Genomic DNA, 26,204 nt, shown 5'->3' with positions numbered 1-26,204 from the left:
CCCCAAATTCTAACCACCCCTTTAAGTCACACTTTTGTGAACTTCCTCTAACTCGATTAGAACTGTCTTTTCTGTTGCTAATCTGTCAGTTTAATTAGTAGGCTCTCAAACACAAAAGTGGGTAGAGGAAAGTTTTTCCTCCCCAATTCAAAACAATGAAATTAGCTATTTCTCTCTTCACCAGCGAGAGAAATAACTAATTAAATGGTTTGAACAGTGGTTCTCAATCCTGGGTAGTTTTTATTTTTTAAATAAATTTAATTATTTATTTTTGGCTGCTTTAGATCTTTGTTGCTGTGCACGGGGGCCTTCTCTAGTTGCAGAGAGCAGGGGCCACTCCTTGTTGCGGTGCAGGGCTTCTCATTTCTCATTTCAGTGGCTTCTCTTGTTGTGGAGCACAGGCTCTAGGCACTCCGTCTTCAGTAGTTGTGGCACGTGGGCTTAGTTGCTCTGCAGCACGTGGGATCTTCCCAGACCAGGGCTCGAACCTGTGTCCCCTGCATTGGCAGGCGGATTCTTAACTATTGCGCCACCAGGGAAGCCGCAATCTGGGGTAGTTTTTGAATGCTGCTGTCCGGGCCCCTGAAATTCTGATTTTATTGGCCGGGATAGGACCTGGCATGATTATTTTTAAAAACTCCTAAAGTGATTTGAATGTGCAGCCAGGGTTGAGAACCACTGGATTAGATATTGTACTCTTTATTAACGACAAATTTCTTTTTCAGTTCATTTCTAATTAACTGGCCAACTTTTTACAGTTCACCAAATACCGAGTTCAAATTTTTATTTTTTAAATCAGTTATGCAACAAAGTTTCAAGCAAAGTGAATAAGCGTCCTATTTATGACAGTGTTTTAAGCCACCTAATTAAAAGCATTATATATTTAAAATTGAATATTTTAAAAAACTTCTAATCACAATTATAGCTTCCTAAACTACTGAGCAATCCTGTCCCCAAAGATAAATATGACAATGAGAAGAGATTTAAGAATATAAATATTTTAATCATTCACATAGCAAGCTCAGTATGTGTTTCAAATTCTTTATTATACATCATGGTTGCACAATTTAAGGCTGGTTAAATACAACTGTTTTTCAATTTTTCTTTTAATATTTTCCAGATTACTACATGCAAGTGACCATTAAAATATTTGGCATTTTAAAATTTTGAAACTCTGAACAGGCACTTACATGAAGGAAAACATTACCATTCACAGATATCCACATTTAAAATAGATGCTCCAGCACATGGTACCTGGAACCTTTTGCCAGTTAAGAAGTTGGTTACTGACCATTTTTCAAAGTGCCATAGTAGTAAAACAGGCTTAAAGAAATGTAACTTGGGTTACTTAGCTTACCCATAAAGTAAGGTTAACTGACAAGACTTGCACTGAAGTGTATAAAAAATATTGGTACAAAAACCAATGAACCGTAAGTGAAAGTAGTTTCACACAACAGGCTTCATTTTAATTCCTACACCCCACATTTAGTGTATTTGTGATCAGACCCCCATGCATAGCATAAAAACAGATGACTGCAACCTTCTTTTTTAGAGGCTTTGAACAATACTTGAATTTAATATTAAAAAAATTTAAACAGAGTGGATGAATTAGTTTAAATTTGAGTTTGAACTAGTCAAGTTTCCAATTTAACAAACATGAAATTGTCGAGATCTGGGTAACTACATACTTCACCAGTTCTCCTGAGTCCCCCATCCTCAAATTTTCCCCTGAAAAGGGAAGAGAATATTTGCAAGAAAATTATATTTGCATATATGTGCTAAAAAGATTCCTTAAATCAAAAAAAATTTTTTTCGAAGTATTTATGGAAAAATTATATAGTTTTAACAAACTAAAATGCCAACAGAGTCAACTCCACATTGCAGAAAACATACCGTGGTACCTATCTGATAGTAGTAGCAAAATGGTTACTTAATATGGTACCCCCCCCAAAAAAAGCTGCAATGACATGCCATATAATCTCTTATGGAAAAAAATTTAATATTCACACCACAGAAGACTTCAAAGAGAACAAAATTCAGGAAGCCATGAAATGGTAGACTCAGAGGCACCTACAGCGAAACACTCGTATGCATTTCTCAAACACGTATGGAAAAACAAAAATGTAGTTTTCAAAAATATTGAGATGCCATGTTTTAAATCTTTGCAGGATTAAGGGCCACTCAGGTTTTTCTAATTTTATTTGAACACAAAATGTTTAATTTTTTGCATGTAGAGAATAAGAGGTAATCATTAGCATGAAAAAGGAGAATAAAAAATTTGTAATCAACATTATGCAGAAAGAAAGCAAAATTACAAATACCAACCTACTCACATGAAAATCTTTAATGTTTACACTGATGTACAGCTGAGTGCTTATCATTAAATGAAAGTGTGTGGTTAAAAAAACAACAACACGGCAGTTTAAGAAAGTTCCAGTGTTTCAAAGAAAGCACTTTTTAAATGTATATACATGAAGAACATTTAGTTATGTCATAAAATAAACTCAGCACTGTAAGATAAAGGAAGACTATCATAAATGGGAGTTTTGGCCTTTTCCCCGCCCTACACGCTGCAACCATCTTTAACCTGCCGAACTTAAATCTCAACAGATATAGGAGTTTTTTTCTTTTTTTTCTCCTATTCAGTTCACATTTCAGGCTGCTCAGCAGATGCCTGCGATTCTGGCGATTCAAATCGCTGGTGAAAGTTTGTTCTCTGTTTCCTCAGTTTTTCAGGAGCTTTTCTCCACAAAATTATCTCCTAGAAGACAAATGCAAGACAACAAATTAATGTCCTCATATTATTCCTTATATTTTCACCATAGAAATAATGCCACTTCAATTTTAACCATAACAAAACTAACTTCTTCCCTACAAAAGCCCTCCTCTTTCCTAATTGACTCACCTTTTTCCAATTCTAATCTTGGGCCTCCCCTTCTGCCAACTCTGCTCCCCCCCACCAACACCCATGCATGCCACCACCATGAATCCAATCTGGCACAAAGTTCTAGCTATTACTGCTTTAAAGAATTCCTAAAATCTACCTTTTGTTTGTTGTTCCACTGCCCTTATCCAAATTCAAGCCCTTGTCATTTCAACCTTAGATACTAAAATAACTTCCTGGTAGATGGCTCTCCCTCCCTTGCCTGATACCCCTTTCTAAGCTATCCTTCCTATCACTTCCAGATTAGTCTAAAACATTGCTTGGATGACTCTTCAATAGTTCTCAGTTCCTCCAGGATAAATCTCCAACCTGGCATTCAAGCCCTCCATAACCTTTATCCAATTTATCAACATCACTCTCTTCCCTACCTAGACCCCAGTACCCCACCAGCCAAACTGGGTTACTCTCTGCGTCTAACGCACTTCAAATTAAACTTTCCCTCCATCTTCCCCTTTATATTCTTCAAATCCCTCTTCCTCTGCCTATCTAAGTCTTACCCTAACCAATACATCCTGAGATCTCTTCTAAATTCTTAAAATTACTTGCTTCATAAAATCAGGGCAGGCTGTTTGTTTTTTAACCAACATAGCAGAATTTAAACATCCAAATGAATGCTCGTGGGAAGCATATACTTACTCAATAGGGCCCCAATATGTAATTGATTTGGAAATTGTAAATTTCATATAATCTAATTTGAAATTATAAATCACCATTTATAATTTTAATTATACAGCATTATGGCAGCATTAGCGGAGTAACTTTTCTCTCTTCCAAATTACTGTCAAACTATTACTTAAGTTTTCTGTTAATTATACAATCTCTCTCTTTCCACTTATTGGCAATGTGAGGACCTTGAGGACAAACCATGTTTAAAAAGGTAGCTTTTATATTCATCACAGTACTCAACACAGAATAATTTTTTTTTCCAGAATAATTTCTAATTTAGTTTTGAACACTCAACTGACATTCAAATATTTATTAATCTGATTCAGAATACAGAAGACCATTCTAATCACAATCTTTTATTCAAAATTCACCAAAGGCTTTTAATTGATTTTCAAATGAGAACAAGTTTTATGATAAACATCTTATATTTAAAAAGTATTAGGGACTTCCCTGGTGGCACAGTGGTTAAGAATACACCTGCCAATGCAGGGGACATGGGTTCGATCCCTGGTCCGGGAAGATCCCACATGCCGCGGAGCAAGAAGAGATGGATTACAACATAGTTCCATTCATGCTTACTTCTATATCATACTGTCAGTGTTTTCACTTAGAAACCCCCACTTGCTCAGTACAATAAAGCTTAGAAAAGTGGCTGCTTTCCAGGTGTTTTTAGAATTGCCACAGAACAAAATAACATCTGGGTGGCACCATACCTGCTGCTTGAAGTACCTCCTGTCTTCCTCATCAACAAGGACTAGATTCAAAAAGTACCTTACTGAAAATTTTTTATTCACATCTCTCATTGTTGGAGTTGGGTCATAGCCTGCTAAAAACAGTCTTATTGGTATTGATTCACCTGAAAGAAAAGCAATTTCCGTTTAATTCTAAAGGATGATTAAATATATCAATAGTTACATAACACCTAAAACTAAGCATCATAGAGAAGACATTAATGCTTCAGTTCCTCACAAGACAGCAGCATAACAAAAGCTTTAGACAAGGGTTTCTCAGCCTTGACACTACTGACATTTTAGGCCTGATAATTCTTTGTCGTGGATAAAGTCCTATGCACTGTATGAAGTTCAGCAGCATTCCTGGCCTCTACGGACAAGATCCCAGTAGCAGTCCCCAAATATGATAACCAAAAATGTCTCCAGGCATTGCCAAATGTCCCCTGGGGAGGGGGGACCAAAATTGCCCCTAGATGAGAAACACTGCTCTAGAGCCAAAATGCCTGGATTTGAATCCCAACTCCAGCCAAGTCACTTAACCATCTGTTTCATCTGTACCATAATTTCTAATCATGTGTATAAATTCTGGAATACTTATTACTAATTCACCCAAAGCAACAAACATGTTCAGAATGATGACATTCCTTCATTACCAGAAAGATTGCTATTAAGATTCTCATGGCTTCTCTTTTTCTACAAATAATTATTTGCATATTCTGCTTTGAATCCTTTTTATGTAATACTTTTCTTATGTATATCTATTTCCTTAAAGATGTACAACCCATCACTTTACATAAAAATTTGTGGCTGCTGGAATTTTACAAAGTTATGTTGCATAACACAAGAGTACACACACAAGAGTCCTGGAGTCAGAAACCCCTGGACTCAAACTCCAACTGCGCAATGACTAGCTAGCGAAGGAAACCAGAATATGTCACCGAAAAATATTCCTCTTTGACATACAGATTATTTTGAGCTGAAGGCAATTAAGCAGCAGCAAAAGCATAAAAGAATCCCATTCTGCCTAAAGGCAGGATATAAATTCTCCTTTTACTGGAAACAGCCTCTTTTCAGCCCAGGGATGGCACCAGAGGAATCTGCAAACAAGCCTACTCCATTGGTTTTCTCCCACACATTTACCTGCCTGTAGTTTGCCGCCCTGGGAAGCCTAAACTGCTCTCCTTTGCCCAGTCATTTCTCTCCAAATTTATTGTTCTTTTGAAGATGCTATATAAGCTGAAATTCTAAGTCACAGCTTTGAGTTACTTTTTTGTTGAGGTTTCTCCTGGGTGATGTGTACTGCATGCATTAATCAACTGTTTTTCTCTTATTAATCTTTTTGTTAAAGAATTCCAGCTGAAAATCTAAGACGGGTAGAGGGAAAGTTCTGCCTCCCCTACAGTATATCACCTTTAACAAGTTTTTAACCTCTACATCTCAGTTTCATGTATAAAATAAGGGCTACAACTACCTAACTCAAAGTGTGGTAGGGTACTTGACAGCGCCTGAGAATACAATGCCTCATCTATAGTTGGTACTCAGTAAATGGTAACTACTCTTTGAAGTAATTACTAACAGAGTAAGAAAAAGCCAAAGACATAAATTTAAAATGATAAATACTGGCTTCGTTATCTTAGACACTGAAAATTATCTAGTAAGGGAACTGCTTATTTTCTTGAGGGCTATATAAGAACTCCAAAATCCCACAGAAATGAATACTCAATTATACTGCACCTTATGTTCAGCGTGAGTAAAAAAGATTTACAGAGAGAAACTACTGTAACAAAAGATAATTAAAATATTATAAATTCAGAACTAGGGAAGAGATATCCATAAATGTCTCTTCTAAATTCTAAACTTAAACTGAGTAAAAAATTAAACCTTATTTCAAACTAGAAAGTACTACTATAGTCTTCTCAGCATTTATACAAAGATGATCTTAAAAATCATTGTAAGAATCATTTTAAGAATTCATATATATATTCACACTGAATAAATACTTTCAAACTAATCTGCCATGAACACTGCTATCTGCACTACCTGTAACTTAAAAGTAAATGAAAAGTGTATTACCTTTTACTGGTGCACCATCCATTATTTCATATTTAGCGATTGTTTCTGTTTCTGTTGTGGTACTGGGTCCTAGTGCAATAATGTAAATAAAATTTTAACTTAAATACTGCTAGAATATGATTTCCAGACATATCTTCTTCCTATTTTCTGACTACATTATTTGAGTACTAATTTACTTTCCCCTTTTGTGAAAATGTTGATCATTCTTTTCTATTTCTTGATCTACACTTACTTACCACCCAACTGAAGGTCTCACTCCCTTCCTCCCAAAGGTAATTCAATAGACTCTTGAAAAACCGCAGGGGCTGGGGCACTTGACCGTACACACAGGAAAACGTGTGTATAATTTATAGTCCGTCCTCTGTGTCCTCCACTCCTCCCTATCCACGGTTCCTCCCTATCTGTGGATTCAACCAACTGCAGATCATGTAGTAGTGTAATATTTACCACTGAAAAAAATCCACTATAAGTGGACCCATGCAGTTCAAACCTCATGTTATTCAAGGGTCAACTGTATACAGTTCAGAAATAATCTTCACAGATTTCCTTCTATCATTTCTAATATCTGCTAAAATAGAAACTAGCAATGCATAGCAGTGCACTGACATGCTAGTTTTCTCTGCAACACCCAAAATGTTTTCTCTTGTTAACTTTAACATAGACAAAACATCAAAGTGAATACCTGACATACAGTTCTTTTAAACAGTCAATGGTATGTTTAAAAGGTACACTAAAACATATAGTAATGATCCCAATGTTGTAAAATATATAATACGCAAAGGCTAAGGTCTGTTCTGGATTATGAGTACAAATTATTTTTTATTTAAAATTTTCCAGGGGCTTCCCTGGTGGCACAGTGGTTGAGAGTCTGCCTGCCAGTGCGGGGGACACGGGTTCAAGCCCTGGTCTGGGAGGATCCCGCATGCCGCGGAGCGACTGGGCCAGTGAGCCACAATTGCTGAGCCTGCATGTCTGGGGCCTGTGCTCTGCAGCAGGGGAGGCCGCGATAGTGGGGGGCACGCGCACTGCGATGAGGAGTGGCCCCAGCTGGCCGCAACTGGAGAAAGCCCTCACACAGAGGCGAAGACCCAACACAGCCATAAATAAATAAATAAAATGTTTAAAAAAAGATTCACCATTGAGTTTAAAAAAAAAAAATTTTTTTCCAGAACCGAACATAATTTTTATAACTAGAAAAAAATGTTTAAATAAACAATTTCTTTTTAAACAACAAATGGGAACCTGAAGTTTGGTTTTAATATCTTTAAATCACTTTAACTTTTTTTTTTTTAATATTTTTTTTCCCAGTCTGTGGCTTGTCTTTTTATTCTCTAAACCATAGACAGTTTTGGGATTTTTTTTTAAATTAATTAATTAATTTTATTTTTGGCTTCCTTGGGTCTTCGTTGCTGCGCACGGGCCTTCTCTAATTGCGGCGAGTGGGGACTACTCTTCATTGAGGTGTGCAGGCTTCTTATTGCTGTGGCTTCTCTTGTTGCGGAGTGCGGGATCTAGGCACGCAGGCTTCAGTAGTTGTGGCACAAAGGCTCAGTAGTCGTGGCACACGGGCTTAGTTGCTCTGTGGCATGTGGAATCTTCCAGGACCAGGGCTCGAACCCACATCTGAGCATTGGCAGGCGGATTCTTAACCACTGCGCCACTAGGGAAGTCCCTAATCACTTTAACTTTTATTAGCAGGTGAAAAATGGAGATTAAGAAATTACAGATGTTTAAAATCATGACTACCAATTATAAATTCTTAAAAAGTGTTGCCTAAAATCCTTTTTAGCAGAAAACCAGCAAAGTTAAAGGGAACAAACTAAATCTAAATATTAATTAAAATCAGGGAATTCCCTGACGGTCCAGTGGTTAGAACTTCGCACTTCCACTGCAGGGGGCACAGGTTTGATCCCTGGTCAGAGAACTAAGATCCCACAAGCCACATGGCGTGGCCAAAAAAATAATAATAATTAAAATTAAAAAGAAGTTATGGGGCTTCCCTGGTGGCGCAGTGGTTGAGAGTCTGCCTGCCGATGCAGGGGACGCGGGTTCGTGTCCCGGTCCAGGAAGATCCCACATGCTGCGGAGCGGCTGGGCCCGTGAGCCATGGCTGCTGAGCCTGCACGTCCGGAGCCTGTGCTCCACAACGGGAGAGGCCACAACAGTGAGAGGCCCACGTACCGCAAAAAAAAAAAAAAAAAAAAAAAAGCAGTTATAAAAAAAAAACAGTTATGAACCAATAGAAGATTTGGGGGCAACTGGTCAGCTATCTGGAGAAAAGTAAAGTTGGATCCATAGCTGATCTCTTACATCAGGACAAATTCCAAATAAATTAAAAGTTTAAACAAAATTCCTAAACTATAATGTATTACTTTAGTAGAATCAAGCACAGAAAATTATTTTTAGAACCTCAGTGTAAAAAAGGCCTTTCTAACTGTGGTGTAAAACCCAGAATCCATAAGAGTAAAAACTGATAAATCTGACTTACATAAACATCAAGAACTTATAGATGGCAAAAACCACCATAAGCAAGACAAACGGGAAAGTTTGCTGCTCTTAATACAGAAAGAGGGGGACTTCCCTGGTGGTGCAGTGGTTGAGAATCCGCCTGTCAATGCAGAGGACATGGGTTCAATCCCTGGTCTAGGAAGATCCCACATGCCATGGAGCAACTAAGCCCATGCACCACAACTACTGAGGCTGCGCTCTAAAGCCTGTGAGCTACAGCTACTGAGCCCACATGCTGCAACTACTGAAGCCCATGCGCCTAGAGCCCATGCTCCGCAACAAGAGAAGCCACCACAATGAAAAGCCTGTGCACCACAATGAAGAGCAGCCCCCGCTCACCGCAACTAGAGAAAGCCTGCACGCAGCAGCGAAGACCCAGTGCAGCCAAAAAAGAAAAAAAAAAAAAAAAAAAACAGAAGAAAAAGGGATCGATTTTCCTAGTATATAAAGAGTTTCTACACATCAAAAGGAAAAGACTAATAATCCAATAGAGATGGGGCAAAGGATATAGATAGGTGGTTTACAGAAAAGAAATACAAATAGCTTTTATACACATGAAAAGATGTTCACCCTCACTCAGATGAGAAAAATGAATTAAACTTTTCCCCCTACCCATGAGATCAGCTAAAAGTTTTATAACATCATGCTTATGAGACTACAAGGAGAAAGAGGCACCCTCCTACATTCATTGCTGGTAGTAATGCAAGCTGGTACAGTCCATAAAGAAGAAAAACTGATAATATGAATCAAAATTACAAATGAATATACCCTTGGAAACAGCAATTCCACTTCTAAGATTTTATCTTGAACACAAACCAACACATATGTGAAAAGATATTATTAACTGAAGCATTGTTTATAACAGCAAAAGACTAGAAACAACCTGTTATATACACCAATAGCTAGGACACCCATTGAACGGAATACTGTAAGAAAGATGAGGAAGTGTTCCACACATTGATATGTAAAGAACTCTAAAGTATGTATTGTATATAAAAACTAAGAAGGGGGGGTGTAATATAGAGGCACTTGCACGTATATGGATAAATACTTAAAGGATTTTAAAACTTACAAACATATCACCTATGAGTAGCTGGAGTACATAAATAGGACACTTTTTACCGTATAATCGTTCACACTTTATTTCTGAACCATGTGAATTTATTATCTATTCAAAAATTAATTTTTAAAAAAACATAAATGAGTAACTCACTGCCAGCAATATTAAGTATCAAAGTTAGTCTCCAAGGTGGATATTTATTTTAAGTTTAAACAATATTTTAAGATTTCAAAATTTCAACTAAAATGAATTTCAGTTCAAATACTCTTCAACTTACCAATTCCCGTGATCTCTTTTTTAATCAGTTGTAACTCCATATGTTGGATTTTTATTCTTACTAATAAGAAGTAAATTTTTCCAACGATCACATCCTTTAAATGATACCTTTGGGGAAAGAGTATTTGTCACTTACTAAATATCAGTTTACAAAACAAACAAAAAGAGTGAAACATGTCCTGAAAGGCTTTATTAGATATCTGTAGGATAAGTACTATTTAAGAATACCATTCTGACTATTCATGGGTTTAATGTTCTTTTTTCAAAAAAGTACTCATCATTTTACTATAAAAATAAGGAAGCAAACTTTACTTGACCATCGATGCACCTCAGAGGGAAGAATTGGCCTGATTAATTGTTGGTCCCTATGTAGAGGCTAACTTAGTTTCCTAACAACTTAAGCATGAAAACTTAAGATTTTTATGCCTGAAAATTTTTATTTGGTGTATGAAGATGTTTTGAACATTAAAAGCTCTACATATGGGTTTAGTGTCAGCATTACTGCAAGTGCTAGAACAGTGCAGCTAACAAGTCACCTGGCCACAAAGAGAGACTCCATAAATTGAGTTTGTTGCTGTAATACCTACTCATCAAGGACTTTTCCCAGGGACCTTGAAATAATACGGTAGCAAACCTAGGAATTCCTGTAATTCCCAGAGGGCTTTTTTTTTTTTTAAACTTCTCCCAGGTTTGGATCTCAAAATAATATCCCAAGAGTTGATTAATGCAATTATGTTAGTCTGAAGGGAGGCTTCCAGTGACAAGTTTTAGGTCCTAAACTATCTAATAATTTTATCAACAACATAATTTAAGACCCTGAACACGTGTGTACCATAATTTCAGTGATATAAACTGGGACATGACAAGTAATAAAAATCATGTAACAGAAGAGTGCACAGGAAGGGGATAAAAGAATGAATATCCATTTCTTCAACAAATAAACTTTAATGAAAAATAAATAAAAGAGAAAACCTATAAATTAAAAGAGATTTAAGAATAAAAAAACCAAATGTAGTGTGTTTGGATCCACTGGATTTGAGCAAGTCTTGTTTGGATACTGATTTGAACAAACCATATGGGGAAAAAACATTTATGAGTAAATTAGGGAAAAGTGAACACTGACTAAATATGTGATGAGGTTAAGAAATTATTAATATTTTTAGATATATACTTTGGTATATGTTTGAAATTTTCCATAATAAAGCTTTAAAAGGCATTAATAAATAAAATAAGACCCCATTTCTGAAAATGCACAACATATATAAACATATATACCCCCTCCCATGGAAAGATATACAAGAGGATTTAATAGTGGTTAAGTAGTAATGGTGAAAATATGTGGTATTTTTACTTCCTTTGACTTTTCTACATTGTCAGTTTTTTTAATAATAAAAATGTATTGCTCATGTAGTCAGAAAAAGAGCATTTTTGCTTATTTTTAAAGAGATGACCAGCTAAAATGATCTCAAGACAAGAAGGTAAATTTTTTGAGACATATAGGATTAGATGCCTTCTGAGATGGTGAGATCCTCTATAAAAAATGGCCAATTACCAGGAGTAGAGTAAGAAAGACATCTGCACTGAGTCAGAAACAAAACCAAATTCCTAAAGTTTCTTTCAGCTCAGAGATTCTGTTGGTCTGTTAACATCAGATTAACGTTGATTCTATCCTTACCGTGACCAATTTACAAAGACATAAAAGGTTTATTTCTTAATTTTCCCTGAACATTTATGTTATCTGTTTGTGAAAGGTACTTACTTTGATTTATTATATTCAAATTCTATGTGTAGACAATCTTCAATGCCCACTTCCATCTTAATAGAATTGTTGACATCAGGATAGGTAGCAAGCTGGTGAACAATAAGATCATATTCTTTTACCAAGTCTGTCAGTCTTCTTACTATCGTCACTTTAAGGAAATACCTACAAAATTAATGGAGAGGACAAGTTAAATCTCCTGTGATATATCTCAGTGTTTTAAATAAGCAAACATTAACTGCAACTCTGCTTTCTCCTTCCTGGAACTCCTCAGGGATCAATTTACTCCATTTACTTCATGAAGAAGTTTTAATTTTTAAATAAATGCCCCCACCATGGAAAAAATACAAAGTTCAATTTTAAGAATAGTGTACATACTTTTTAGCTCAATTTGAAGTACCATCATCAAGCCTACTTGAGGACATCTCTCTAGATCACTGCTTTTTGTTTGTTTTTTCTTTTTTTCTAGATCACTTCTTAACCATACACTAAATGAGATTCATTGGGAAACTAATGGATTTAGAGAGTAATTCCATTTACAGGACAAATGAAGTACCTAAGAACGATTCATACAGGGAAGTGTATGACTAAAACTTCTCATAATAGGATTCTCTAAAACTACAGAAGGCTCTTTACTACATCAGATGAGCATTAGCCAGAAAAAAACAAAATATTTGACAGAATTTTAAAAATCTTAAGTCCTCCAGTCCAAAATTATAATTAGAAGTTCTAGTAAGACATTCAGTAGTAGTCATTACTTTCTGGTTTTGATTCTGTCTACAGTTTCTGATACATGTTCATACCTTAAACGGACATTGGCACCGATGTAAGATTCATACGGCTTTTCAACTTGCATAAATTCAAAATCATAACTTCTGCTCTGAGTCAGTTCTCCAGGTAAGGCTAGTTCTTTCACTAGGTTTACAAATTCGTGAGTATTACTCTTGTCATTGAAAAGTTCTAAGAAATTTTAAAAAGCAAAAAGACCAATTATATTTAATACCCATCTCATTAAAACCCAAACTTCTACTTCCAAAGCAAATAATTTTTACAAAAAGAATTAGTTGGATTTGTCTCCACTTTAAATACTAGAGCTATGATCTGAATTCCGTTATCTTTCTCACTATTATGCTCCACTTAGGCATAAAAAAATTCAAGCAGCATAGCAAAATGAAAATTTCTATTATAAAAAAATGAATTCATTCCTTTAATGCAGTTAGGGTTTGCCCAGTATGAAGCTGTTTTAACAGACATATTTCCAGCAATTATTTGAACTTCCTCCCTTCTAGGCAAAAAATGTATTGTCTTGTTGTTTTGCTTTAGTTAGGCAAATATATTACCTTGATAAAACTATAATACGCAAAAGACTAAAATGAACTATCAGTTAATTACTATAATTTGTCCCTTAAATATAATCTCATCCAAAATAGACATGTAAATAAATATCCACCCATTCCAATTTTGATACTTTAAAAATGTACAGTAAAACTTAGAAAGCTAGGACCTATTTTCTTTTCTCTTTTCCAAATCTGCAGTACCAAAAGATTTATACAGTTTAACTCCTACTAAATCAAGAATGTCTCTGAAATACACATATGGAAACATACACAAGTTGATCTAAGTCAAAAAGAAATTACACTTTTCCTTTTCACATGGAATTTTCTATTGACAAGTGAGTCTGGCTACAGGTACACACTAAGTTAGGAAGAAAAATGGCATGGGTAATTAGAAAGTGAAGGATGAAGGTGACACTGTTAATTGTGAATAAAGCTGGTGAAAAATGTAGGCAGATGGAAATTTCAGTGAGTAAACTAATTTACTTGAATTATTTTTCAAGGCTGGTAGCTTACATAACTCCTTTCACTTTTAGTAATTAAGTTTAATCACAAATAAAGGCAGGATTAGTCAAATATCATTTAATACAATTAAAAGAAACATGATTTAATGTTTATAAAATAAATCCTCTTTTATTAGGCAAAATCAATTCCTTCTTTCCATAAAGCTAACTCTCTTCAAACTCAGTTATCAAAGAAAAAAAAGTAATACTATTTTAAAACTCACCAATTTGACCTACAAATTCAATTCTAATTCCTTGGTGCTCTAGCCTCTTTCCAGATTGCTTAAAGGCTATGTTTACCTGCCAAAACATGAAATTGTAAGAGATGTTAACAATCCTTTGTGGGCCTACTAGCAGATTGCTTCCAGATGAATACAATGTATAAATATTTCAGGTATTCATTTCTGAAATCTGAGACACCACCACATACCTAGATCCTACCTAGACCTTATAGCGCCAGAGAAGGTAAAACCTACTCATATACAATCAGTAATGAACCTATTACTTATACGTACACTTAAAGCATCTTCTTTGTTAGTAAGGAATCCTTCTTTACAGCTGGAGAACTATAAAGACTCAATAAAAGGGAAAACTTTCAACTATTCAAATATGTTTTCAGGTCAAATAGTTAAAAAATTCTACAACAGCATTTTAATGTAAGGTTATTACTAATTCCAAGAACTGACCTTAAAGATCACTTTCAGCCTTTTATAACCAACAATATATTGTTATAATTCCTGATCTTAAAAGCAATGCTTATTGCCCTGAGTCTGCTACTCATCCTAAAAACAGAATGTCTAAAGATTTAAATTTTGAGTATGATTACCTTACGTGCTTTTCAAATTAAATATATAATCTAAAATCCCTAAATTCATATGTGCCAAATGGAAACCTTACTTTTATACATTTTAATTTGACAAAATATCTATAAAGTACATACATATTAAAAACAAAATTTGAAACATTTAAGGATTAGCTAACATACCAAAAAGCATACTTCCGGGTTTATTCTTTACTATAAAAAATATTGGTAGCATGACTCTTAAAAGCTTTTCTTCCAAATAGTGTTTTCAAAAGACAACAGAAATTAAGGACCAATAAAAACCGAAGTTCAGTTACTTCTGTCTGTAAACTACATAATTAAAATATTCATGCTTCTATATCTTCCATATCTGTGACCAGGATGAGTTAGTTACTTGCCTTCCAAATTAATATCTCAGAAAAACAAGTAAATAATTAAACAAATTGTAGTATATCATATGATGGAGTATAATTAAAGTATAAAAATAATAAGGTCAAAGAATATTTAATGATGTGGGAAGATGTGCATGGTATGTCACATGAAGGAAGCATGGTCAAACTGTATACAAGTATAATGCCAATTATATTTTTTAAACTACACAAAAAACTCTTAACAGGAGTTACTTCTGGAATGTATGCTTATGGGTAATTTTGTTTCCTTCTCTGTAGCTTTTTGTGACACATGGCAATTAAATTTAACTTTAAAAAGTATATGCTTCAGGAGTCCCAAGACAATTCAATGGGGAAAGAATATTCTTTTCAACACATAGTGCTGGAACAACTCAATCTCAACATACAAAAAAATGAAATTGTATCCCTACCTCGCACCATATACAAATATTAACTCAAAATGGATAAAAGACCTAAATGTAAGAGCTACAGTTACAAAACTCTTAGAAGAAAACATAGGTGTAAATCTTCATTATCTTGGATAGGCAACTGTTTCTCAGATGACACCAAAAGCATGAGAAATGAAATTTTAAAAAAGATAAACTGGACATCATCAAATAGAAAATTTTAGTACTTCAAGACACCACCAAGAAAGTGAAAAGACAACTCACAGAAATAGAGAAAATATTTGCAAAACATAACTGACAGAAGACTTGTATCTAGAGTATATAAAAAACTCTTTACAACTCAACAATCAAAAGACAAATAACCCAATTAAAAATGGTCAAAGGATATGTACAGACTTTTCTCTAAAAGAGTTATACAAACAGCAATAAGGACATGAAAAGATGCTCAATATTATTCATCATTAGGGGAAATGCAAATCAAAACCATTATGACCACTTCTCACCCACTAAGGTGGCAATAAAAAATACAGACAATAATAAGTATTGCCAAGAATGTGAAGAAACTGGAACCCTCATACATTGCTGAAGAGAATATAAAATCGTGCAGCTACATTGGAAAAGCCTGGCAGTTCCCTTAAAACTTAAACATAGAGTTAACGTATGACCCAGCAATTCCATTCCTAAGTATACACCCCAGAGAAATGAAAACACACAGTCACACAAAAACTTAACATACAAATGTACAGCAATATTCATAACAGTCAACAAATAGAAACCCAAATATCCTCAACTGAAATGTCCTCAACTGATGAATGGATGAAGAAGTGTGGTACATCCATATACTACACAGATATATACTGAAATATTATTCCACTATAGAAAAGAATGGTGTTTTGATACATGCTACAACATGAATGAACCTTGAAAACATTATGCTACATGAAATGAGGCAGACACAAAAAGACAAATCTTATATGACCACTTATATGAAATAGAACAGGCCCAGAACAGGCAAATCTATAGGAAAAAAAGTAGACTAGAGGGACTGACTTCCCTGGTGGAGCAGTGGTTAAGAATCAGCCTGCCAATGCAGGAGACACAGGTTTGAGCCCTGGTCCAGGAAGATTCCACATGCGCGCAGCAACCCCATGTGCCACAACTACTGAGCCTGCACTCTAGAGCCCGTGAGCCACAACTACTGAGCGTGCATGCCACAACTACTGAAGCCCATGCGCCCAGAGCCCGTGCGCCACAAGAGAAGCCACCACAATGAGAAGCCCACACACAGCAACAAAGAGCAGCCCCTCCTTGCCGCAACTACAGAAAGCCTGCGAGCAGCAACGAAGACCCAACACAGCCAAAAATAAATAAATAAACATTAAAAAAAAAAGTAGGGTAGAGGTATCCACCGACTGGGAGAAAAGGGAAAAGAGTAGTTATTGCTTGATGGGTACAAAGTTTCTGTTTCGGGTGATGAACAAATTTTTAAAATAGTGGTGATGGGGGCTTCCCTGGTGGCACAGTGATTGAGAATCCGCCTGCCAATGCAGGGGACACGGGTACGAGCCCTGGTCCAGGAAGATCCCACGTGCCACGGAGCAACTAAGCCCGTGTGCCACAACTACTGAGCCTGCGCTCTAGAGTCCGGGAGCCACAACTACAGAGCCCACATGCTACAACTACTGAAGCCCGTGCACCCTAGAGCCCTTGCTCTGCCACAAGAGAAGCCGCTGCAATGAGAAGGCCATGCGCCGCATCGAAAAGGAGGCCCTGCTCTCCGCAACCAGAGAAAGCCCGAGTACAGCAACGAAGACCCAATGCAGCCAAAAACAAATAAATAAAATAAATTTATAAAAAAAAAATAGTGGTGATGATTGCACAACATTGTGAATGTGATTAATGCTACTGAATTATACACATAAAAATGGTTAATATGGCAAATTTTATTATATATATTTTTTACCAAAATTTTTTAAAAAAGGAATAAACCTTGAAGACATCATGCTGAGTAAAGGAAGACAAACACAAAAGGCCACATATTTTATGATTCCAGTTATATGAAATGTCCAGAATAGGCAAATCCATAGAGAAAGAAAGCACATTTATAGATTAGTGGATGCTAGGTGTCTTAATCCATTCAGGCTGCTATGACAAAATACCATAGACTAGGTGGCTTAAAAACAACATAAATTTATTGCTTACACTTCTGGAGGCTGTGAAGTTCAAGATCAAAGCGCCAGGAGATTTGGTGTCCGGGGAGAGCTTGCTTTCTGGTTCACAGACGGCTGTCTTTTCACTATGTCCTCACATGTCAGAAGGTGCACATGGGATTTCTCTGAGGACACTAATCCCATTCATGAGGGCTCTGCCCTCATGACCTAATCATCTCCCAACCCCCCCCCAGCCTCACCGCCCCCCCGCCCATACATCACACTGGGGATTAGGTTTCAACACATGAATCTTATAAGGACACAAACATTCAGTTTATGGCACCAAGGGAGTTACTGCTAATGGTATGGTGTTTCTTCTGGGGTGATGAAAACATTATGGAATTAGATAGTGGTGACAGTTGCACAACTCTGCTAATATAGTAAAAACCTCTGAACTGTACACTTTAGTAGGGTGAATTTTATGGTATGTGAATTACAACTCAATAAAGCTATTTAAAAATAATAATAATAAAAATAGAAATGAAAGTATATGTCACAAATAAAGCAATGGAACAGAACAGAGATGTTGAAACAGACTCATACAACCTCCGGCTGATGACAAAGGTGATGCTGCAGTGTAGTGGGGGAAAGGATGGCTTTTTCAATGAATGTCCTGGGTTAATAGATATCCATGCGGGGAAAAACAAACAAACAAACAAGTAGCCTTGACTCCTATATCACAAAGACAAAATCAATTCCAAAAAACTGAAGATCTAAATGTGAAATGTAAAATTGTTTTAAACTATAGGAAGGGCTTCCCTGGTGGCGCAGTGGTTGAGAGTCCGCCTGCCCCGGTCCGGGAGGATCCCACATGCCATGGAGTGGCTGGGCCCGTGAGCCATGGCTGCTAAGCCTGCACGTCCGGAGCCTGTGCTCCACAGCGGGAGAGGCCACAACAGTGAGAGGCCCACGTACCGCAAAAAAAAAAAAAAAAAAAAAAATTATAGGAAAAACAGGAGAACATCTTCATGCCCATACGGTAGGCAAAGATGTCGTAAACAGGATACAAAAAGCACTAACATTTGTAGAGTATTAAAATTAAGAACTCCTGTTCATCCAAAGACACCATTAAGATAGTGAAAAATCCAGCCAGAAAGATATTTATAATACATATGCAAAGGACTCTATATTGAGAAGCATGTATCAAGAACATACCAAAAAAAAAAAAAAATCCTACACATCAATAAGAAAAAAAGTCAACTGAGTATAAAAATGAGCCACAAAACCCCCCCACCAAAACCCAAAGTCTTGAATAGGCATTTCACAAAGGACATCAAATAGCCAATAAATATATGAATAGTCACTCAACCTCATTAGGTGTCAGGGAAATGGAAATTTACACATGTAGCAAGAAAATGAGAAGATAAGACAACAAGCCATAAACTGGGAGAAAATATTTGCAGAAGCCACATCTGAGAAAGGGCTGTTTTCCAAAAAGGGCTGTTTCCGACTCTTAAAACGCAATAAGAAGAAAACAAACAACCCAAATGAAAATTAGGCAAAAGATTTGAACAAGCACTTCACCAAAAAATATATATATTTGAAGATAAACATATGAAAAGATGTTCAACATCATATTATTAGGGAACTGCAAATTAAAACAATGAGATACCACTACAAAACTATTAGAATGGGCAAAATCTACAACACTGACATCATCAAATGCTAGCTAGAATGTGGTACAGCAGGAACTCTCATTCATTGCTGAAAATGGTAGTGCTACTTTGGAAAACAGTTTGGCAGTTTCTTACAGAACCTACACTATTTCCTTTACTCGTTTGACATGTTCCATCCTTTTAATGATTTTGTCTGCTCTCTTTCAGGCCTCTTCTCTTTCTCCCCATCATTTTAAAGGGAGGGTAAAGTAGAAAAGCAAAAAATTTATTTCAGATATAACACTAAGACATCAGTAAGTAAACTGGCAAAGGACCAGAATAGACGATGCAGTAAAATAGCTAATAAACCTAAGTTCAACCTATCTAGTAACCAAAGAAATGCTATCAAAGAATAATATCACTTTTTCCTATAGAAATAGCAAAGATTAAAAAGTGACCATATTCAGTACTACCCTGAGTGAAACAAGGCATTAAGTGAACATGTGATTTGATGCAAATTCTCCAGGTTAGTATGTATTGATACCCTTCAAATATTCATGTCTTCTGGTCCAGCAACTCACTTCCAGGAATTCATTCTAAGAAAGTAATCTTATCCTACAGAAATCTGGAGAAAAACTTATGTACTAAAGTTTTATTACTAAAAACATGTCTGTATTACTAAAGATACGGTGATATACTACAAGCAGTCTGAAAAATGCAGTAGAAACTATTTAAATATCCAATAATAGGGAAAAGGTATGCTTAATATATTATACATACATTAACTAATGCATAGAGACTAGGAGGAAACACATTCAAATTTTAACAGTGAATTATTTCCATATGATGGGAATATAGATAATTATTTTATTTCCCAAACTATCTACCATGTGTATGTATCACCTTAACAAGCAGGGGAGAGAAACTCTTAATATTTTATATTTAGAAAGATTATTTCAAATGTTTTATGACTTGATTTTATCTAGGATATTACCATTCTTCAGTATCACAAACTAATGAGTACTAATCATGTTCCATAAGGTATAAGAATAATCTTATACATCACTTGGTAAGGAAAAGGAGGAAAAAGTTAAACGACAGAAGGTATCATAAATGTATCTGACCATGCATGGACACATTCCAAATGTACTTAAGTCCTCTACAGAGTATCAAGAAATGAGATCAACAGACACAATGACAGTAGTACAGACAGATAAGCTATAAAGAATGAGAAAGAAACTTTTAGAAAGATATACTAGAGAATTATCCCCAATCTCCACAACTCAACTTTATGTTAAAGGAGAAACAAACTTTGAGCGGATCACAGCCCCATTGTAGAAACTGTCTGAAGTTAAACAGATGCACATAGTCACAAACACACAAAATTTTGCACACAGTTTAATTTAGACTCTGCCCCTGTAACCCTTCCAGTTTAAGAATCTTTCCTGTAAATGTTCTACTGAATCAAGGATTTAACTGACCTTCTGAAAAAAATTTTCCATCTCTAATAAAATCATTCAAATTTAGATACAGCACAAGCCACTTTCATGACTAATTCTAATACTCTACAACTAGGAAATTCTCCAAACAAAACATTTACCTTCCCTGAAACAGATTCTCCATCATAGAAAAGATAGTGTTTTTCTACTTTGCCATCCTCAGTTTTCATTTCTGCCATTTTCCTCGTTTCCCCATCATTAAGGACAACATCGATCTCACAAATGGGACCAAAAAATCCTCCAAGAAAACTCTGAAATAAAAGGAAAATGTTCATAATTATGTTTTGTCAGTCACTACATTTTTTAATTCAAATTTAATTACCTATAACCTACAGTTAATCTATGAATTCACAAGGAAATAAGAACATATCAAATACTACATCAAAACTAAAATTTCATACAATATGCATACAGTTAATGCTGTACTGTATGCTTAAAATTTTGCTGAGGATATATTTATGTTATATGTTTTCTACCACAATAAAATAAAAAGACAAAAAAGAAAACAAATTTAAACACGTTATAATTTCAATCATTTCCACAGGTAACCACTATAAATAATCAAATACTAACATAGACCATAGATCTAAAAGGACTACCCCAGTGGTCCAGTGGTTAAGACTCCCTGCTTCCACTACAGGGGACACAGGTTCAAGCCCTGGTTGGGGGAGTTCCGCATGCATGCCACGTGGCTAAAAAATTAATCCTAACATCTGGATTTGAAAGGTTACCTTTAGTAATACATCTATGAGGTTCTTTCATTATACTGCTATAATGAAACTCATACAATCCCAATTACTCATGAGTTATTACAATGTACTACTTATGGTAAAATCTACTGCTATATAGGTCTGAACAGCATGTGTTACATTGTGTAAGCCCTTGGAATAAAACTGGCTCTAATGGAGGAGACTAATTAAATTTCTGCAAATTTTGTGAATACCCAAAAGAAGTGAGCTAAAACTAGGCATGTTTGGTAAGACCAGCCCTCCCGCAGGAAGTTAGTATTGGTGCAGTAGCAAATTCTAGAGCAAGGAACTTGCGTTAAGGCTCGGTTCTGTCCTCAGGAGGACAGCAAACAAGCTAATGATCCTGCTAAGACTATGTGGGTCATAGGGTGATACTATGATCAAAGGAGATAGTGTTTTCCTAAATTCTGAGCTTGCTTCTTTGTTTTTTGGCAGTGCCACGCAGCTTGTGGGATCTTAGTTATAGAACTCGGGCCCTCAGCAGTGAAAGCTCGGAGTCCTAACCACTGGACCGCCGGGGAATTCCCACTTCTTTATTTTTATTAATCCTTTATTAACAAAAGGATTATAATTTCATGAAATCAACTCAAAGGATTGCCAGATTAGTACTTATGACATACTCCAAAGACATAACCAGCAAATTTTCCTTTTGGCAAGATGTTTCAATCTTTCCTGGCAATATTATAAATGACAAACAATTTTAATTAGAAAACTATTCTAGGGGGCTTGCCTGGTGGCGCAGTGGTTGAGAGTCTGCCTGCCAGTGCAGGGGGCACGGGTTCGGGCCCTGGCCTGGGAGGATCCCACATGCCGCGGAGCGGCTGGGCCCGTGAGCCACAGCTACTGAGCCTGCGCATCTGGAGCCTGTGCTCCGCAGGAAGAGAGGCCCAGGAAGAGAGGCCGCGACGGTGAGGGGCCCGTGCACCACGATGAAGAGTGGCCCCCCTCTCGCCGCAAATGGAGAAAGCCCTCGCGCAGAAACGAAGACCCAACACAGCCTAAATAAATAAATAAATTTATTAAAAAAAAAAAAACTATTCTGAACTAACTTAGAATGAAAAACATCAATGATAGGGCATGTGCACTGTCCCTTCCTAGTTAGCTTTCATACCCCAAGTTTTAAATTCAAAACTTGCTCAAAATGGTATACATTCTCCTAAGAGTTACAAATATGAGAATGTATAGCAGCTGAAAATCAGTTACTATTTATCAACTATGTGCAAAGCACTGAGCCAGCAAAGGTGGGGGGGCTGCTGTGGGAGGAGCAATTATGAAAGGGTAGAAGATGACAGTCCAAAATTCAGGTTATAAAATAGAAGCAGGAAAATAAAATTTAATTTTCTCATTCCCCCTTAATACTTCCTAGAGCTGGTTGCAGGAAAACGAGATTTGAAAACTATAAAAATTGTTTTACAAATGAAAGGAAATATTATGGTAACTTTTCCCACATACATATAGTTAACACATACAGCTGAACTGGGATTTGAAAGTTGATATTAAAAGATCAAATAGTCAAAAATAAAATAACAAAATCAAAATTGCCACTAATTAAAATGGTATAAAACAGACTTAAAAGTCACATAAAACTTCACAATTAACTAACAATTAGTAATTGTAAACAATAAGTTTTATTTTGACACTATATGTAAAAATGTAAGTCTTAGGCATTAAAAATATGTAAAAATTATGTTATCCTCTATTATTTTCTGTATGCATTAAGTATTTCATAACTAAAAATTTTAAATGGACTTACTTTTCAACACAATCAAAACACTAAGATTGGGAGAGATCAGAAGAAATTAAAAAAGCCTAGTGAAGCATATGCAGAAAAACAAAAGGTTGAATGATAAACTACAGCACTTTAACACGGTTAAGTTAATGAGGCCATGAGAATTTAGCACTGGGTTAACATCCAGGTTTTTACACTAGGACACATCAAAAATGAACTAGTCTTAGTAAAAGCCTCCAGAAAATTGTGCATGTAGATAACAGAGACAAAAATATCTGAGAAAAAAGTTTGTCCTGTTTTCCTTCTAGAAGGAGTTGAAAGAAAGATTCTCTACCCAAAGTCTTCTAGAGTTTTTATTTCTAAAAAAAAAAACAAAAAAAGAAAGGATTTCCCTGGCGGTCCAGTTGTTAGGACTCTGCGCTGTCACTGCTGAGGGCGTGGGTTCAATCTCTGGTCAGGGAACTAAGATCCCACAAGCCGCATGGTGTGGCCAAATAAATAAATAAAGTTTTTATTTCAAGATGTGCATCTTCTGTATTTCAAACAAAAAGTCACAAAATTAAAATCTTCTTAAAATTATTCACAATCAAATTATAATACTTCTGATATATAAAGAGGAAAAAAATGGTCAGAATGGTGAAGGCCAGAAGAAGGAAAAGGAATAAAAGCTGTAAAGAGGGTTAGGATATATTAACATATACTTCTGCTGAATTTACAGAAGGCAGTTTTGAAATCTTTTACGAGAAAGACTATCAAGTTCTTTTAGAAAAGATATCTTCAAGTGAGCATTCAAAATAGGCGATTTTCAGCAGCAATACTAGACAATATACAGGTTCAAACTCTTAGGTGGCCTTTAAATAACTAGAGGGCAATATATATGACTACTTAAATATTAGAGCAATTGTTCTCACAGTTTTCCAATCGTAGCCTAAACTACATATCACTGAATTTAGGTTAATTTAAGATTTTTCACAAAATTTGTAAACCTAACACTGAGCATTACCATCTAGCAAAATTACACGTGTATATGTTGAAATACAAACTTTTTAGCCCTCACTGAAGAAATTTCACTACATCCAGTGGCTGTAAAGAAATGCAACTCAAGGTGAGGCAGAAGAGAGGCTCTCAAAATTTATTCACTTAGGGCATACACGAACAATGAAACAGCAAATTTTCATACATATATTATTACACTTGTGCCCATTTCAGTGTTATAAAGCTTTACAATTGTGTTTGTTTCAAGAGTAACTTGAAAATAAAAATTGCTCTTGAACATAATTCAAAAGCTCATTAAAAGTAATAATTTTAAATGTAAGCAAAAGATAGGAGGGCCTTTTAAGTTTTCTTTGCAAATTATATTCAACTAAAGAAGCCTTCTTTAACTCCCTGACAAGGCAAGGTCCCCCAATACTTCCTTCTTATCACAACTGTAATTATTTGTTTCCACGTTAAACAAATAATTACACAAATAAATGTTTATCTCCCTCTGGACTGCAAGCTACAAGAGAGCAAGGGCTGTTTCAGTCTTGCTCAGGGCCCCTGGGAGCACCTAAGTATTGTAATTATTTGTTAAAAAAAAAGAGGAAAAGGTTCCAAGTTTAAGAATGAACATGTCTGTCCTCACTTTCTTTTATAAATTAAAACAACTCGATTTCTGACTTTAAGTGTATTTATTCAAAGTAACTTAAAAAAAAAAAAAAACCTAGCTTGGTCTATAAGCCAGAAGTCTCAAGCAGTTTACGGAACCGGGTGAGCTTTGGGAAAGCAGGTACTATTAAGGAGAGCACACAGTAGGCGCTCAACATAAGCTTGCTAAGTGAACCGAGTAAATGAATACTACCATAAAATGAGCCAAGTGAGATCAAATCTAGAGAAGATCGCCAACACACACAAAGCTAAACGCCATCGTGCCCACGCTGGTGCTTCCCACTAACTGTGGTGAGAGTACTCAGATTTCCCTCCCTCCTCTGCTCCCTAGGCCATTTCAACATCCCAAAGCGGTAAGTTTCCAGAATGGCTTAGTGAAGGAAACGAGACCCAACGCTTAAAACAGCGCGCAAGAAACTACTGCCTTTTGCATTAAAAACGTCCTCCCCTCCAACGTCCTTCTCTTTTTCTCTCCCATTCTATAAGTATCAACATCAAGGCTGAACTGGGGTCAGGAAATCGCAGAATATCACCGTATGCAGGCTAAAAAAAAAAAAAAAATCACGGAGTTTATCAAGCTCCTGATCAACACTGGAAGAGAGTGACCAAGTCCCCCCGAGTCCGGAACTGGGGGACTCTTGGGTCATCCCACCTGAAAGGAAGCGAGGCTGCCCGGGAGGAGCAGTGGGGCTGGCTACCTTGGAAGGGGAGGGGAGGGGCGGCGCGGGGTCCGAGTACCCAGCCAGGGCCCCCACAGCCGATCGAGGAACGCGAGCAGAGGCTCCGACATAGCCAGGAGAACGCGCCGCCACCCGCAGGTGCTCGGGCCTCGCCGAGACCGGGAAGGGGCGGCGCAGCCCGCTAGTCCCCGACCCCGCGGCGGCCAAACAGGCCTAACCCGGCCCCCGCCCTGCCCGCCTGCCCCCTCCAGCCGCTCCCCGCAGCCCCTCCCGCGACATCTGGCCCGCCGTTGGCCGTCCCGCCGCGCGCTCCGGGACGAGGGCTGCAAGCGAGCGCGCTAGCCGCCGCGCACTCACCATTGTCATCGCCACCGCCGGGTGCCCCACACTTCACTCCTCTTCCCTCAGGAGAACTCCAAGCCCCCGCTTCCTCCGCCCAGCGTCTTCGTCACGTGACTTTGGGCAGCTCGCCGCACGTGACCCCTCCCTTCCCTTCCTCCCCTTCGCCCAGCACTGGCCCCCTCCGGGCCTCTCGCCCCGCCCTACTGGTCAGCCTGGCCCCCCGAGGAGAGGCCGTTTGGAGGCGGGGCCTCGTGCTCCACCCAACGGCCGAGGGGGTGGGGTCACTGAGTGGCGTCAAGTG

General features: G+C 37.0%; 1 protein-coding gene across 1 annotated transcript; it reads right to left on the bottom strand.

Annotated features, from left to right (window-relative positions):
• Positions 1 to 982: 982 nt before the first annotated feature.
• On the bottom strand, positions 983 to 26,034 carry VPS26A (VPS26 retromer complex component A). Its single transcript, XM_082645191.1, has 9 exons — positions 25,919 to 26,034; positions 20,858 to 21,007; positions 14,079 to 14,154; positions 12,821 to 12,977; positions 12,018 to 12,182; positions 10,260 to 10,366; positions 6,415 to 6,483; positions 4,324 to 4,466; positions 983 to 2,761 (listed from the first exon to the last, which is right to left on the bottom strand). The coding sequence occupies exons 1-9, from the start codon at positions 25,925 to 25,927 to the stop codon at positions 2,648 to 2,650; spliced, it is 990 nt and encodes a 329-aa protein (XP_082501317.1). The 5' UTR covers positions 25,928 to 26,034; the 3' UTR covers positions 983 to 2,647.
• Positions 26,035 to 26,204: the final 170 nt, after the last annotated feature.

The sequence above is a fragment of the Mesoplodon mirus genome, assembly GCF_964341445.2.
Source record: "Mesoplodon mirus genome assembly, chromosome: 2".
Taxonomy (NCBI): domain Eukaryota; kingdom Metazoa; phylum Chordata; class Mammalia; order Artiodactyla; family Ziphiidae; genus Mesoplodon; species Mesoplodon mirus.
Note: the sequence above shows the minus strand (reverse complement) of the source record. Positions and strands in the feature narration are given on the sequence as shown.

What these genes read in the sequence shown, in the direction of transcription:
- VPS26A (XM_082645191.1), bottom strand. An exon ending in GAGAATCTGTTTCAGGGAAG is followed by an intron (nt 14,155 to 20,857) that starts GTAAATGTTTTG and finishes ATGTTTTGGCAG; the next exon opens with GTAAACATAGCCTTTAAGCA. An exon ending in GGAGGTACTTCAAGCAGCAG is followed by an intron (nt 2,762 to 4,323) that starts GTATGGTGCCAC and finishes TTTGTCTTCTAG; the next exon opens with GAGATAATTTTGTGGAGAAA.